Genomic DNA, 12009 nt, shown 5'->3' with positions numbered 1-12009 from the left:
GCACACACATCCGTGCCAGGCTAATTTTGTGAGGAGTTCAGTTTCAACGCACAATTGCTTGATGTTCTTCTGAATGTAATTTCCTCGTTAATGGCTTCCTGAGCACTTGAAATGTGAAGACTGTGTGCGTGTGCGTACCTGTTCAATCATAGTTCGCACTTTCCTCTGTTGACACTTCAGCATGTCGTCCAGGTGGTGGATCTTCTCCTTCAGCACGGCAACCTCCGTTTCCAACTGGCCACACCTGAGAACAAACACACACACATGGTCCGTACAACGCGCACACACAGGTTTTTTTTTTTTTTTTTTTTTTTTACCTTTCCACTTTGTCCTTTCCTTCGCCGTTGTCCGCCTGAAGCCGCAGTAGTTCGGCCTCGCCGGCCGCCATTTTGTCCCGCAGGAGTCCGCTCTCTGCTTCCAAGTTTCCCAGCAGCCTTTGCAGTTCCTCCACCCGCCGGCCTCGCTCCGACGACTCCGTCTCCGCCCGCCGGAGACGCTCCGACTGCGCCTCCAGACGTGCCCGCTGCTCCTCCGACTCCATCTGTCAGGGAAGGAGACTCCATTTTGACAACTTTCACTGCTGGCCATCCAGAAATGCGTTATCTGTTATCCGAGCCTAGCGTGAGCATAACCTAACCATCCTAACCTTGGCTAACATTGCCTCGACTTGCCTAACCTAAACTCGTCTTGGTCTTGAACCTATCCAAGCCTACCCTAGCCTGACGTCACCTGACCCGACTTCGCCAAATTCCAAAGTTCGCACTAGCCAAAGTGATCTTTATGGAATTTGAATAGCACCTGTTTTAGAGGAGCACTCAAGGCTCCACCTCACAAATGAGCGCGCACACCTGCAGGCTCTCTCTCTCCTCCCGGTGCCGACGCTCCGTGTCTTTTATCTGGGCGTAGAGGCGCTTGGTTTCTTCCCTCAGGTGCCGCACGTGATTATCGTCACTCTCCTGAGGACGCACAAAATGTGCAGGTGATAAGAAGTGCTGAATTGGACTTGGATCTTTTGTTGTGCATCAGTTTGTGGTAGAGTGATGGCGTACAGTGCTACGGTAAGTTCTGGTGCGTGTCATGTTACAGTGCTTCTCGTGCCATTATCTTAGCGGAGACGTTCCGGTGTGTCTTTGTCAATGAGCTGGAAATAGGATAGTGCATCTGTATCTATATATATGTGTGTGTGTGCGCATGTGCTGACATAAGCTAGAAACATCCGGATGAGCGGATCTTCTTTCAATCATAATTTAAATATGCATTTAAATGGGCTTCATTGATTTTTTTATTATTATTATTTTTTTTTTTAATGGAAAGGAAGCACATCACACACACACAAGTAAATGTTAATGATCTTACGTCGTGGCCAGCGTAGCTGTAAGTGGTGTTGCCATTGGTGACGGGTGTCAGGTTGTTCGGCATGTTATTGACTGTGTAGCCATTGGTGGGATACTGAAAAAGACACAAGTACACACTTTAGTGCTCCATTTAACACACGCACACACACACACACACACACACACCATCATTCCTTGTTTTGCCTTCTTTTTTAAAATGATTAGATTTTTTTTTGCCCGAATTTACCTTCTTGATGTTACCGTTTTGTCTGGCCGCCATCTGCTCCCTCAGAGTCTTCAGACAGTACCTCACCTGATAGCCAAACACAAATGATATACATTACATATCATCGACACATAACAGCACCCCACAATTGACGCTAAAGGACGCTGCCTTCACCTCTTGTATCTGCGACACTTCGTCGGTCAACATCCTGACGCTGTCCGCCGTCTCGGGTCTGTCGTCCAGGTACACCTGCGACACACACCGTCTCTCAGTCGACACCATGTGCGACTGCGCGTGGCAAAACCACTAAAACAGCTCACGGACTTTGATGACTTCGACACTATCCTGCGCAGGAGTGACGAGCTGGGACGTTCCTTCCTGCTCGTCTGGATTCCTCGGCGGCACCAACGCGACGCTGCTCTCCTGTGGGCCAGATGTGGAAGATAAGTGCAACCCGGAGAAGAGAAAAAGGCAGAGTGGGCGTAGCTTCAAGGGGGACACATGATTGCCCTGAAGCTTCCCGCCACTGAGGATGCGTAACAGCGTGACGGCGGGTGCCTGGCAACCTACGAGAAGGTCAACACTGTTTACCATGACAATAACGATAATACAAGTACACTTTGGGATATTTTGAACAACATTTTCAGGAGAAACCACAGTCATGCTACACAAAACACGAGTGTCAATAAAAGCATGTTTACACCCATGGGCAAAGTCATGAGTCACTGGAAATCAGGCCAGCCACACCTTCACAACAACAACAACAACAACACACTGTTTACCATGACAATCAGAATAACACTTTTTAGTACACTTTTGGATAATTTGACCGATATTTTCATAAGAAACCACAATCATGTCACATAAAACTATCAAAGGATCAATGTTTTAATTGACACCTTCAGTAGATTAAAATATGCCTGGAAAATCGCATCAAACTTTTTTGCTTTTTTTTTTGAATTTTTTCTTGTCTGTCAAAATATGTCTCAAACGTTTCTCAGCACTTGGGTAAATGTTGCTTTTATTTATTTATTATTATTTGCTTTTTCTTTGGATTATTTGCAATTTGTCTGTCAAAATATGCCCGGAAAGCACGACATTTTAACAAATCTTGTGAGACTGCACTCAGCAAATGTAAAACGATAAACTCTGGGCGTGCACGTTGCTCTTTCTTTGGCAAAAAAAAACAAAAAAAACGATGTTGACATAGCCAAGGAAAGATCAGTTAAGCGAGTGTCAAAAAAAATCGGATCGTTTTGCTTTTTCTGGACAGGAATGCAACGCAAAACTTCAGTCTCAGCTAAATCTCAAGATTTCAATGAACGTCTCTTTTCGTCCTTGACAAAAGAGCATTTAACCACATTCACAATGCTTCTTAACAAAGGCTGCATTCTTCCCGCAAAAACACCCAAAGACAGCTCATGAAAAGGTAGATTTTCTCTCACTTGTTAATGTCAGAGATGTATTTACACTCTTGACATTGCCACACTGAAGGAGCGTGATCCTTTTGGGGAAAACCCATCCTGTCATAAAGCAAAGAATGACTTAACATCAGCTTTTCTTTTGAACGCACAAAGAAAAATCACAGTTGAACCTGTGTGCAGCTGTTATGCATGACGTCCGTCTGGCTTTGCGCTTTATATTTGATTCCCGGCTTAAATTAGAAATTGCCAACCTGTTGATAAAGTACTTGATGCTAAGAGGGGGACTGGGAACAGTTGCTATTCGTCAATTCGTCAATCCCTTAAAGCTTTTAATTTGCACTTTTGATAAGTGGTGGTAAGTAAAATTCTCCCTGTAATCTGAAAAAAAAACCTCATTACATTTAAGGTGTATTTTTTTTCAGTTGCTCTCATGAGCTTATTGAGCATTTTATGCTAGTTAGTTCACAACGTAAGCAAAGCTATGGGAACAAAGTGTAAAAAGCCTGAGCCAACGTTAGCTAGCGCTTTGTTTAAATAAACAAAAACATGTTTTTACTTCCTTGTGCCACGTCATCAAAACACAAAAGTATTTATTAACAATAAAAATTCATTTTCACTTTCGTACACTTTTTTTTACTTTTTATTACTTTTACTGTATTACAACAGCTGAATTTGTACTTTTTTTGTGTAAAAAACTTTTTTCTTGTAAAATCATTGCAGAAACTCAGGATATTCCCCCATGATTACTAATGTTTTCCTGAAAAACTTTTTTCTCCTAAAATTACAACATAATTGGATATAATCATTCATAAAATAAAATGCAATCCTACAATAAAAAAAAATGGGGCTTTTGTCTTGTAAAATCTTTTTTTTTTTTAATATCACAACATTTAACTCATAAGATTCATGTTTTTCTTCGTAAAATATTTCCCAGAATGTTATGTTTACAATTAATACTGTTTGATCACTAAATTATATCTTTATCCTAAAATTATGTTTTCGTTTTTTTGTTATAAAAAATCAATACTTTTTTAACATTACAACTTCCTCATAAATTAGGACCTCATTTTAAAAAAAAATGGAAATGACCTTGTGTAAAAAAAAAAAAAAAAAAAAAAACGCTACATATTTTTCAATAGAATTTCTAAAAATATTTTCTCATTTTGTTTGGAATATTACAAACTCTTTCTGATAACTATGAGTGGCTTGTTTTGTCGTACAAATGTCAAAACCTTTCAAGTACTATGTCGAACAAGTTGAAGAAAATAATTATTTTTTTTTGTCTGTTTTTTTTTTTTTTTACTTGTACTTAAGTAAAAGAATGTTATTACTCTTGCCACCTCTGAATGTGTGTCAACCTAAGCCGCATTCATTGTTATAATTGCGCGGGCGTTAGCTTCAGAAGTAATTATATGCTATTTGCGCCAAAAAGAACAGACACAAAAGTTCTGTTGTTGGGTTTGCACTGCAGTGATGCATATTTGTGGTCACAACACACTTAATACACCAAAATACCGGTCGGCTCGAGATTAAATGTGGCCGTTTTCTCCGCTATTTTTCCAGATTCCACAGCCAAGTGTGAGCCACATACCATAGTTGAGAAACTCCAAAGAGGGTCTTCAATCACTAAAGTTACGTCGCTCGAGTGGAAATGAACTCCACTCTAAATAACCGTTGTACACCCTTCAATGACACATTCCCCGCATGCCGCGTTCGGTCGTTAAGTTGAAATGTGAGCATTGCAAAGTCGAGCGCTAGGCTAAGTGTAATTAGCCGTCAAAGACAATGACACAGAGCACAGGGGAGGACAAGACAGATAGCAAATTAGCTACTTGTTGTTTTTAAAAAAACACACATTAACTCATATTGCGGGAAAACACAACCATTACCATCACCATTTGCTTGTTCTTTGGATTTTGGGGACACTTACGACTGCTAACGTTAGCTGCTAATGCTAGCAAAACACCACCCACTGACTGGCCAGCTGCTACACGTGTGGTCACTTGTCATTGCCAGGCTGATATTTTTCCCAGAATGTTACCCCTAAAATTAGGACTGTTAAAATATTTTTCTCATAAAATTCAATTTTAAGGCCTATAAAATGTATGTTTTTTTCTGATAAAATTTTGTTCTGTATTTTTTTTGTTTAGGTAATTTATTTTTACAACGGAATATTACAACATAAAACTTAAAACAAAGACTTTTTTTTCAAAATAAAATTGTAACATAAGTGAGGGGTGTATTTTTCTTGTGAAACAAACAAAACAAAAAATCTCATAACGATGACCTCACCAAATGAAATGGCATCATTTTGTTTGTTTCATGTAAATTTTGATTTTATTTTGGAATTTTCCAATTTAAAGACGTTTTATCGTTCAAATGTTAGTATTAAGAATGGGTTAGCCCTAACTTCATTACTTCCAATAGGAAAGTTTTCCTGGATTTGCACTTTTAATGAGACGAGACAAGACTGCATTAGAATCCTGCGCACAATCTGCACACTTCAAGGCCGACAAAAAAAATGATGGATGAGTGATCTTAATTGCCTGAGTGTCAATGAGGTAATCGCGGTTTCTCCAACAGAACAGCGCGTTCCGTCCCTCGCCAAAAACGGATTGAATCATGTCGACTGGGAAGCGGAGTGGCATACTTTAAGGGGAGCTGCCGGTTAGCAGTCATGTTAACTATTTTGCCCTGAGTGACAGCAAGATGAAATCTGTGAAAACCATCAACGATGAAGGGGTGAGAGGCAACTCGGTGGCTGGAGGGCTTCTGTTCTGCGAGGATAACACAACGCACAAGCAAAATGTTCTGCACGCCCAATCCAGCATTTACACTCCCAGTGCTTGGTGCACAAACGACATTGTGAACTCATGATTAACTCTTCCAGCGAGTGAACAAATATATTCTGTGATCCTGTTCCAAGCTCAACTGGATGGCGTAAGCTTGCAACATTTACCGGACATTTTTCAAGAAAGCTGGGAAGTCACCGCAAATAATTCATCAGCCAAAAAGCAACATGCCTGACAACTGCGATTGCGTTATTCTTCTGCAATGAGAACTTATTTTCACCTAAGTATACAACCTATGCTCAATACAATAGTATAGTAGTAGTACATAGTACAATAGTTTTTTTGTCATACTCAAAAATGATCACATAAAATTCTGAATTCTTGCTTTTTTCATGTGAAAACAACCCCCCCCCCCCCCCCCCCCCCCTGCACAATTACGTATTTTTTGGTGTAAAATTGGGATTGTTTGTCCCTCAGAACATTTAGAGTAAGAGTTAGTTAATTTTATTGTAAACGTTTTATTTTATTACTATGATTACTACCGTTTTCCTCAAAAAAAAAAAAAAAAAATTCTTATAAAATTATGACTTTTTATTATTACATTTCCTGCAAAAAAAAACTTTTCCTCACAAAATCTTATTTTTCCCAGAATTTTACCATCACAATTAATAGTACTTTGTGATCACAAACAATAAATAATAACATTTCATTTACACCCTTTTTTGTTGTAAAATATCCATATTTTTCTCGTATTTGAAAACCTTTTCTCATAAAATGATTTCTATCTTTAAAAAATGAGATTTTCTTCCCAACTTCATTCCTACAAATAAAATTTTCTTTCTCCAAAATTTTAGTTCTCTGAATATTATATTTTCATCATGAAATGATGACTTTTCTCATTAAATCTTAATATTTTCACCAGAATTCTATCCTAAAATTATTACTGCGTCGACAAATTTTTATTTCCTAAAATAAGATAGTTTTCCCGATAAAATTAGAACTTATTTTGTTTAAAAAATATATTACATTTTACTCATAGAATTCTGACTTCTTACAAAGGACAATGCCATATTTTTGGGTAAAAATTATTTAAAATAAACAAAAATTATTTACTATAAAATAAATTATGTTCTCATAAAATTCCTTTTTATCTATAATGTTATTTTAAATGGAATATTACAAAATGTTTCTGACTTTTATGACACAAATGTCAATGTTTTTGTTAAAGAAAAAAAAAAATCATACAATTTAAATTTATCATGCGAAAAAAAAAAATCTAAACATTTTTCTCATAAAATTCCAACTTCATTTCAATCAAATGACTTTTTATTCCCAAATATTGGCTTTTTTTTTTTTTTTCCTCGCAACATGCTTTATATTTTTACATTTGAATATTTTTCATACGTACAGCTTATGTTCTCAACAGGGCACGTGCTTTGAAGAAATCAGCTTTCACTGAGCGCAAGCAAAGATAAGAAGACGATCAGATAAAATAGGGCGACGATTCCCTCGCTTGCCAAATGTTGACTACTACTTTACTACTATTACCGTGTTAGTGCAGGAACAAATTGTGTTTTCCGATGTGGCGGTCTGACACGGAGTAAGGCGAAAAAAATGCAGAAAGCTTTATAAAAAAACAAAAACAACAAGCTGTAAGGGAAGTGTGGTTTTTAACATGGCCACTGCAAATGTGGCGTCGAGGTTTACAGGTCGTAGATCAACATTTGTGACAACAGCGCGTGAAATCCATCAGTCCTTCAGCGCAGACTGAATTGATTTTTTTGATAGAGATTTTTTTTTTTTTCCCCCCAAACGTCCAGAAACGCAACAAACACACAACACGGACAATGACTATAACAAACAACAAGTTGAGCAAGTCACACACTGAATCTGGCGGAACTGGACAATTGCAAACAAATGATAGTCGGCGGTTGACCCTCGGCGGTTGACCCTCGCGCACAATCCCAAATTCGCTGGCTCTCTTATCAGGAGACGATGTTTTGAAACGCCACATATTGTTGATTGCACTACTCACAAAAAAAAGTGATAAAAAGTGGTAAAACGTGTCACTCGTGCCACTCTGCGCTTCATCGTCCTCGGCTGACACCGACAGCAGCGCCGCTGCTACCGGCAAGAGCATCCGGCTCTATAATACAATATAATATAATATAATACAATAAATCCTGAATCTTCATTTGTCGCGGCAACACGTTTATAACATTGTTTCGCTACCCTCTTCCTGAATCAATTCTCCCCGTGCACAGGAAGAAGATAGAATAGTCCATTGCATAAGAAGGGACGGAACGATCCAAATAATCATGATAGATTAAGCGTTTTGATTTTTTTTTTAGATGAAAAGAAAAATAATTGCTTGAAATCAAAGGAAACGTTCTAAATCAGTTTTTGTTAGATGTTCGGTGGCTCCTGGAAATGTCAGGGCCCCAGAAATTGCCCGTGTTTGCTCAATGGTAAGTCTTCAATTTGCCCAACATGCGTGTTTTAGCTCACTGTGCCGCCGCCATGACAAACATGTTTTTCAAAATATTATTGCGTGAGGGCAGATGATCGAGCAGTAACAAAAAAGTTACTGTGGCAATATTACTCAAAGATCGAGCAGCGAAAAGAACATTTGTCGTTTCTTTGCCCCCTTTCCACCATCTTGTAACTACTGTACTCTTCTTTAATATTTCCACCCTCAAGTCATTTTAAATAGCAATCTCTCAGCATCCAAACCCAGTTTCTGACTGAACTGCAAATGGCTGGCTGTGATATCAAGAGTAAAATAAGAATTTCTCTTCTCGCGATATCTACCTGCTCCGACACAAATAACACGGTGGTCTTCCCGGCATGGACCGGAGGAGCTGCGATCCAGACAGACGATTTTAGCGTGTGTGGGAAGCCTGGTTGCCTTAAATGGCTGGCTTGAGGCGCACCAGCCGGCTGCCCAACCCTGTTTTGTCTCCACGTTGTTCCTCCCGAGCAAGCACGGGCGAGTTCTGGCCGTGACAGCGCCCCCTGCAGGACCACACTGGCCACTACACGCAAAGATAATGTGACACCGTGTTCGTCCTTCGGTGTTATTATTGTCGCGATGATTTATTCATTGAGTGGCCAGGTGACAGGGGGTGTGAACGGCAGCACCGTGAGGAATGTGTTACGTAAGGGAGATTAAGGAGTCGTCTCTACATACGACACGAATACACAAAGCGCGTGCAATGTCAACACACAACTTGGCAAGCTAAGCAAAATGCCGGTCACTGCACAGACATGTAACCGTTTTGATGTGATTGGCTTTTTTTTTTGTAAATGTAAAACAATCAATATTCTCAAACCGTGTGGCCTCCATAGGAAAAGTGCATAAGCTATGCTATCCTCACATTTTTATTGCTATGCTAATGCTATGCCGCAATTTGCGGTGTGTCTGTGTGTCTGTGTGTGTGTGTGTGTGTGTGTGTGGTATTCATCACCTTTTACTTGACAACTTAGCGAGAGAACCACTGTCGTTTTTCTTTTTATCGACTATGCCACAACTTCCTGTCCTGTAGTCGTCGTCACATTTAAATTGTCCCCTTAGCTATATGGTCCAAGAAAGAATAGTGTACCACGTTTTGATTGCTATGCTAGCTTTCGCCGCTATGCTACCGCTATGGCGCAATTTCCGGTTCTATAGTTGCCGGGACATTTTACATGTTGTCAACAGCTATATCGCTCCAATTCTACACTACCAATGCTAGGCTACCATTTTGTCCATCGCTATGCTATGTTGCAATTTCTGGTTCTATGGTTGTCATCACATGACTTCTCTGGTGACATCAGGGAAAGACACAAAAATCAAAGTCAACGAAAAATCTAATCAAGATGAATCAAATCAAATCAAGATGGAATCTCACGATGTTTGCTGTGAATGTTTGGATTTCTCTTTGGCTTTTTATGGCATTATCCGAATACTCAGCACAATTATGGGGGCTGTTTTAACCTTAAACCAACCACACAAGGGCATCCATTTATTGTCGATCGGGTATCCATATTTTGTTGCCATAACACAATGTCTTTGAGTCCTAAATATGCCTTATGTAAGAAGTTAAAGAACATGCGCGTAAATACAGGCAATAAAGGCAAGGGGAGTTTTCCTCGAATGTTTCATCCTTGCCGCAAATCCGTCCGTGACATGACTGTATTTGTCCGGGCTCGGCAGTGTACTTCTGCACTTCCTGGACACTTTCTTCTCTGTTCGTTCATGCAGAGCAAAATAAAATACATATCATCATGCAGTTGCTAAGGGCGTCAGTCATTTTTAACCAAGTTACTAAATCCTTAAAAAAAAAAAAAGATACCAATGTTCTTTCCTCAACTTTTTTGTTTTTTCTTGTTTTTCCAAAAGGGTTCAAACATGACTGAGACAACTATTCTATTGGGAAAACATCCATCCATCCATTTTCTTTACCGCTAATTTGCAGGGGAAAAAGAAGAAATAGGCCTCATTGTTTTGAGAAAAATGTGTTACACAATGACAAAAATGCAATAGACAAAAATATATATTTAATGGTAATTGAGTCATAATTTTATGAGAAAGAATTGTGAAATCTTCTATGGAACAAGCAATATATTTAGCGGAAAACCGCTGCAATATTTCGAGAAAAATATCAAACTTAATAAAAAAAAAATTAAAACAAATACAGTAATTTTGTTGGGAGAAAGATGTAATTTTATCATTTTATGGGACTAAAGTCGGAATTTTATGATATTTAATATGAGAAGTAATCATTTAATTCTCGTATTAAAACAAAAAATTCTGTATTAAAAATATAGAATTGATTCTATGACAAAGTTGTATATTTAGGAGAAAAGGGTTGCATTACTATGGAAATAAAGATATAATTTTTCAAGAAAATAGTCCCAATCATGCGATTCTTAAAATACCATTACGTTGTTTACGTGCTGCTGTTTTGGTTTGCAACTTAGCGCTCTTTAATAGCCTCGTGTGCGCAATAGCTAAGGTTAAAAGCAAACAAAGTGAAAAGTAGCGGACAGTACTTACAGTGACACATCATCACATAGTTAAGAGCAAGCCTTGCCATGTGACACTCCCTTACACAATGAGACTCGACGGAAAATGACCTATTGATTCCAGGCACCATTTTTGCACACACACACACACACACACACACACACACACATCTAAAATATAAACATGAACGTTAGCAATTGATTTTGATTTCGTATTTTTTTCATTTGATAGTTTTTGTTTAATCAGAATATCTTTTCCTTAACATTTGAAATTGCATTTCAAATGTTCGTATATTTTTTCCCCCCCCATAGTATTTTCACTGTATTCCCCCCCCCCCCCCCCCAAACATACGTACATGTACAGTGGACCTCCGCTTACTCGCTGTTCGGCACCCGCGGATTCACCTATCCGCAAATATATTTTCAAATATATATTTTTTCAAATTATTTTTCCTTTTTTTTCCCTCAATTTTGTTGTTTTTGTTTCTTTCTTTTTTTGAGGGGGTGGGGGCAACCCCCAAAACGCTTATTGGTTGGTTTAATGTTTTTGGTTTTTTTTTCCAATGCTATTATTGTCAACCACTGTAACATTATGCAGAGTTTGAACATAGACACCGCACCTAACTGTAAGTGGGAGAAAACAATACTTAATGATTCACTTCAAATGTATTGCACATATAAGTTAATTTAAAAAAAAATAATAAAAAATGAAATGAAAACAATTTTGGTATTTAAAAAAATTGTAAAAGTTAAATACAACTGAACTGTACTCAACAAATTACAAAATTAATCCACTGCACACTGTGATTTTTTATCGCATATTACATTTAAAGTTATGTAAAATAGCTTTAATGTGTAGAAAATGCATGTGTGGATGTCTGATTGACTTTTGAATGTAAATTATTTATGGGCAACCTTGTGGGCCAAAATTTGATGCAAGCATATAAAAACAAATGAAAACATTTGAAGAAGGTTTCAAAGTAGTTTCCTGACCTGAGAGAGGTTGACGTCGTCTCCTCGCGTCAAACATTTGCGTGGCGGTTTGCTCCACCACAACATCCTGCCCTCGGACGTCCCCTTCAACTTCTTCCAAAACGACGCCATGGCCTCGCAAGGTTTTGTTTTTTTGTGTGTGTGTGACTATTCTTCACATTTTGTCATAGAACAACAGTCAACCCCGGCCACCTTGGGCACGTCAGCCGACTTAATTCTGTATTGTGACCTGC

At 38.6% G+C, this 12009-nt stretch overlaps 1 protein-coding gene across 3 annotated transcripts in view; it reads right to left on the bottom strand.

The window, feature by feature from the left end:
* Positions 1–12009, bottom strand: part of tuft1b (tuftelin 1b) — a 13028-nt gene extending 1019 nt beyond the window's left edge. The window contains exons 1-8 of one of the 3 annotated variants that reach the window (XM_061665592.1): positions 11777–12009; positions 1885–1983; positions 1735–1809; positions 1582–1647; positions 1357–1449; positions 849–956; positions 318–541; positions 139–244 (exon numbers count right to left, since the gene is read on the bottom strand). In XM_061665592.1, the coding sequence (XP_061521576.1) occupies positions 139–244; positions 318–541; positions 849–956; positions 1357–1449; positions 1582–1647; positions 1735–1809; positions 1885–1983; positions 11777–11887 (882 nt within the window). In that variant the 5' untranslated portion in view covers positions 11888–12009. Of the gene's footprint in view, positions 1–138; positions 245–317; positions 542–848; positions 957–1356; positions 1450–1581; positions 1648–1734; positions 1810–1884; positions 1984–8587; positions 8742–9243; positions 9478–11776 lie in introns of those variants that run through there. The other 2 variants (XM_061665593.1, XM_061665594.1) reach the window with 2 other exon arrangements.

This window comes from Phycodurus eques, chromosome 20 (assembly GCF_024500275.1).
Source record: "Phycodurus eques isolate BA_2022a chromosome 20, UOR_Pequ_1.1, whole genome shotgun sequence".
In the NCBI taxonomy this organism is placed as follows: domain Eukaryota; kingdom Metazoa; phylum Chordata; class Actinopteri; order Syngnathiformes; family Syngnathidae; genus Phycodurus; species Phycodurus eques.
The sequence above is the reverse complement of the archived record's forward strand: the minus strand, read 5'-3'. Positions and strand labels throughout refer to the sequence as shown.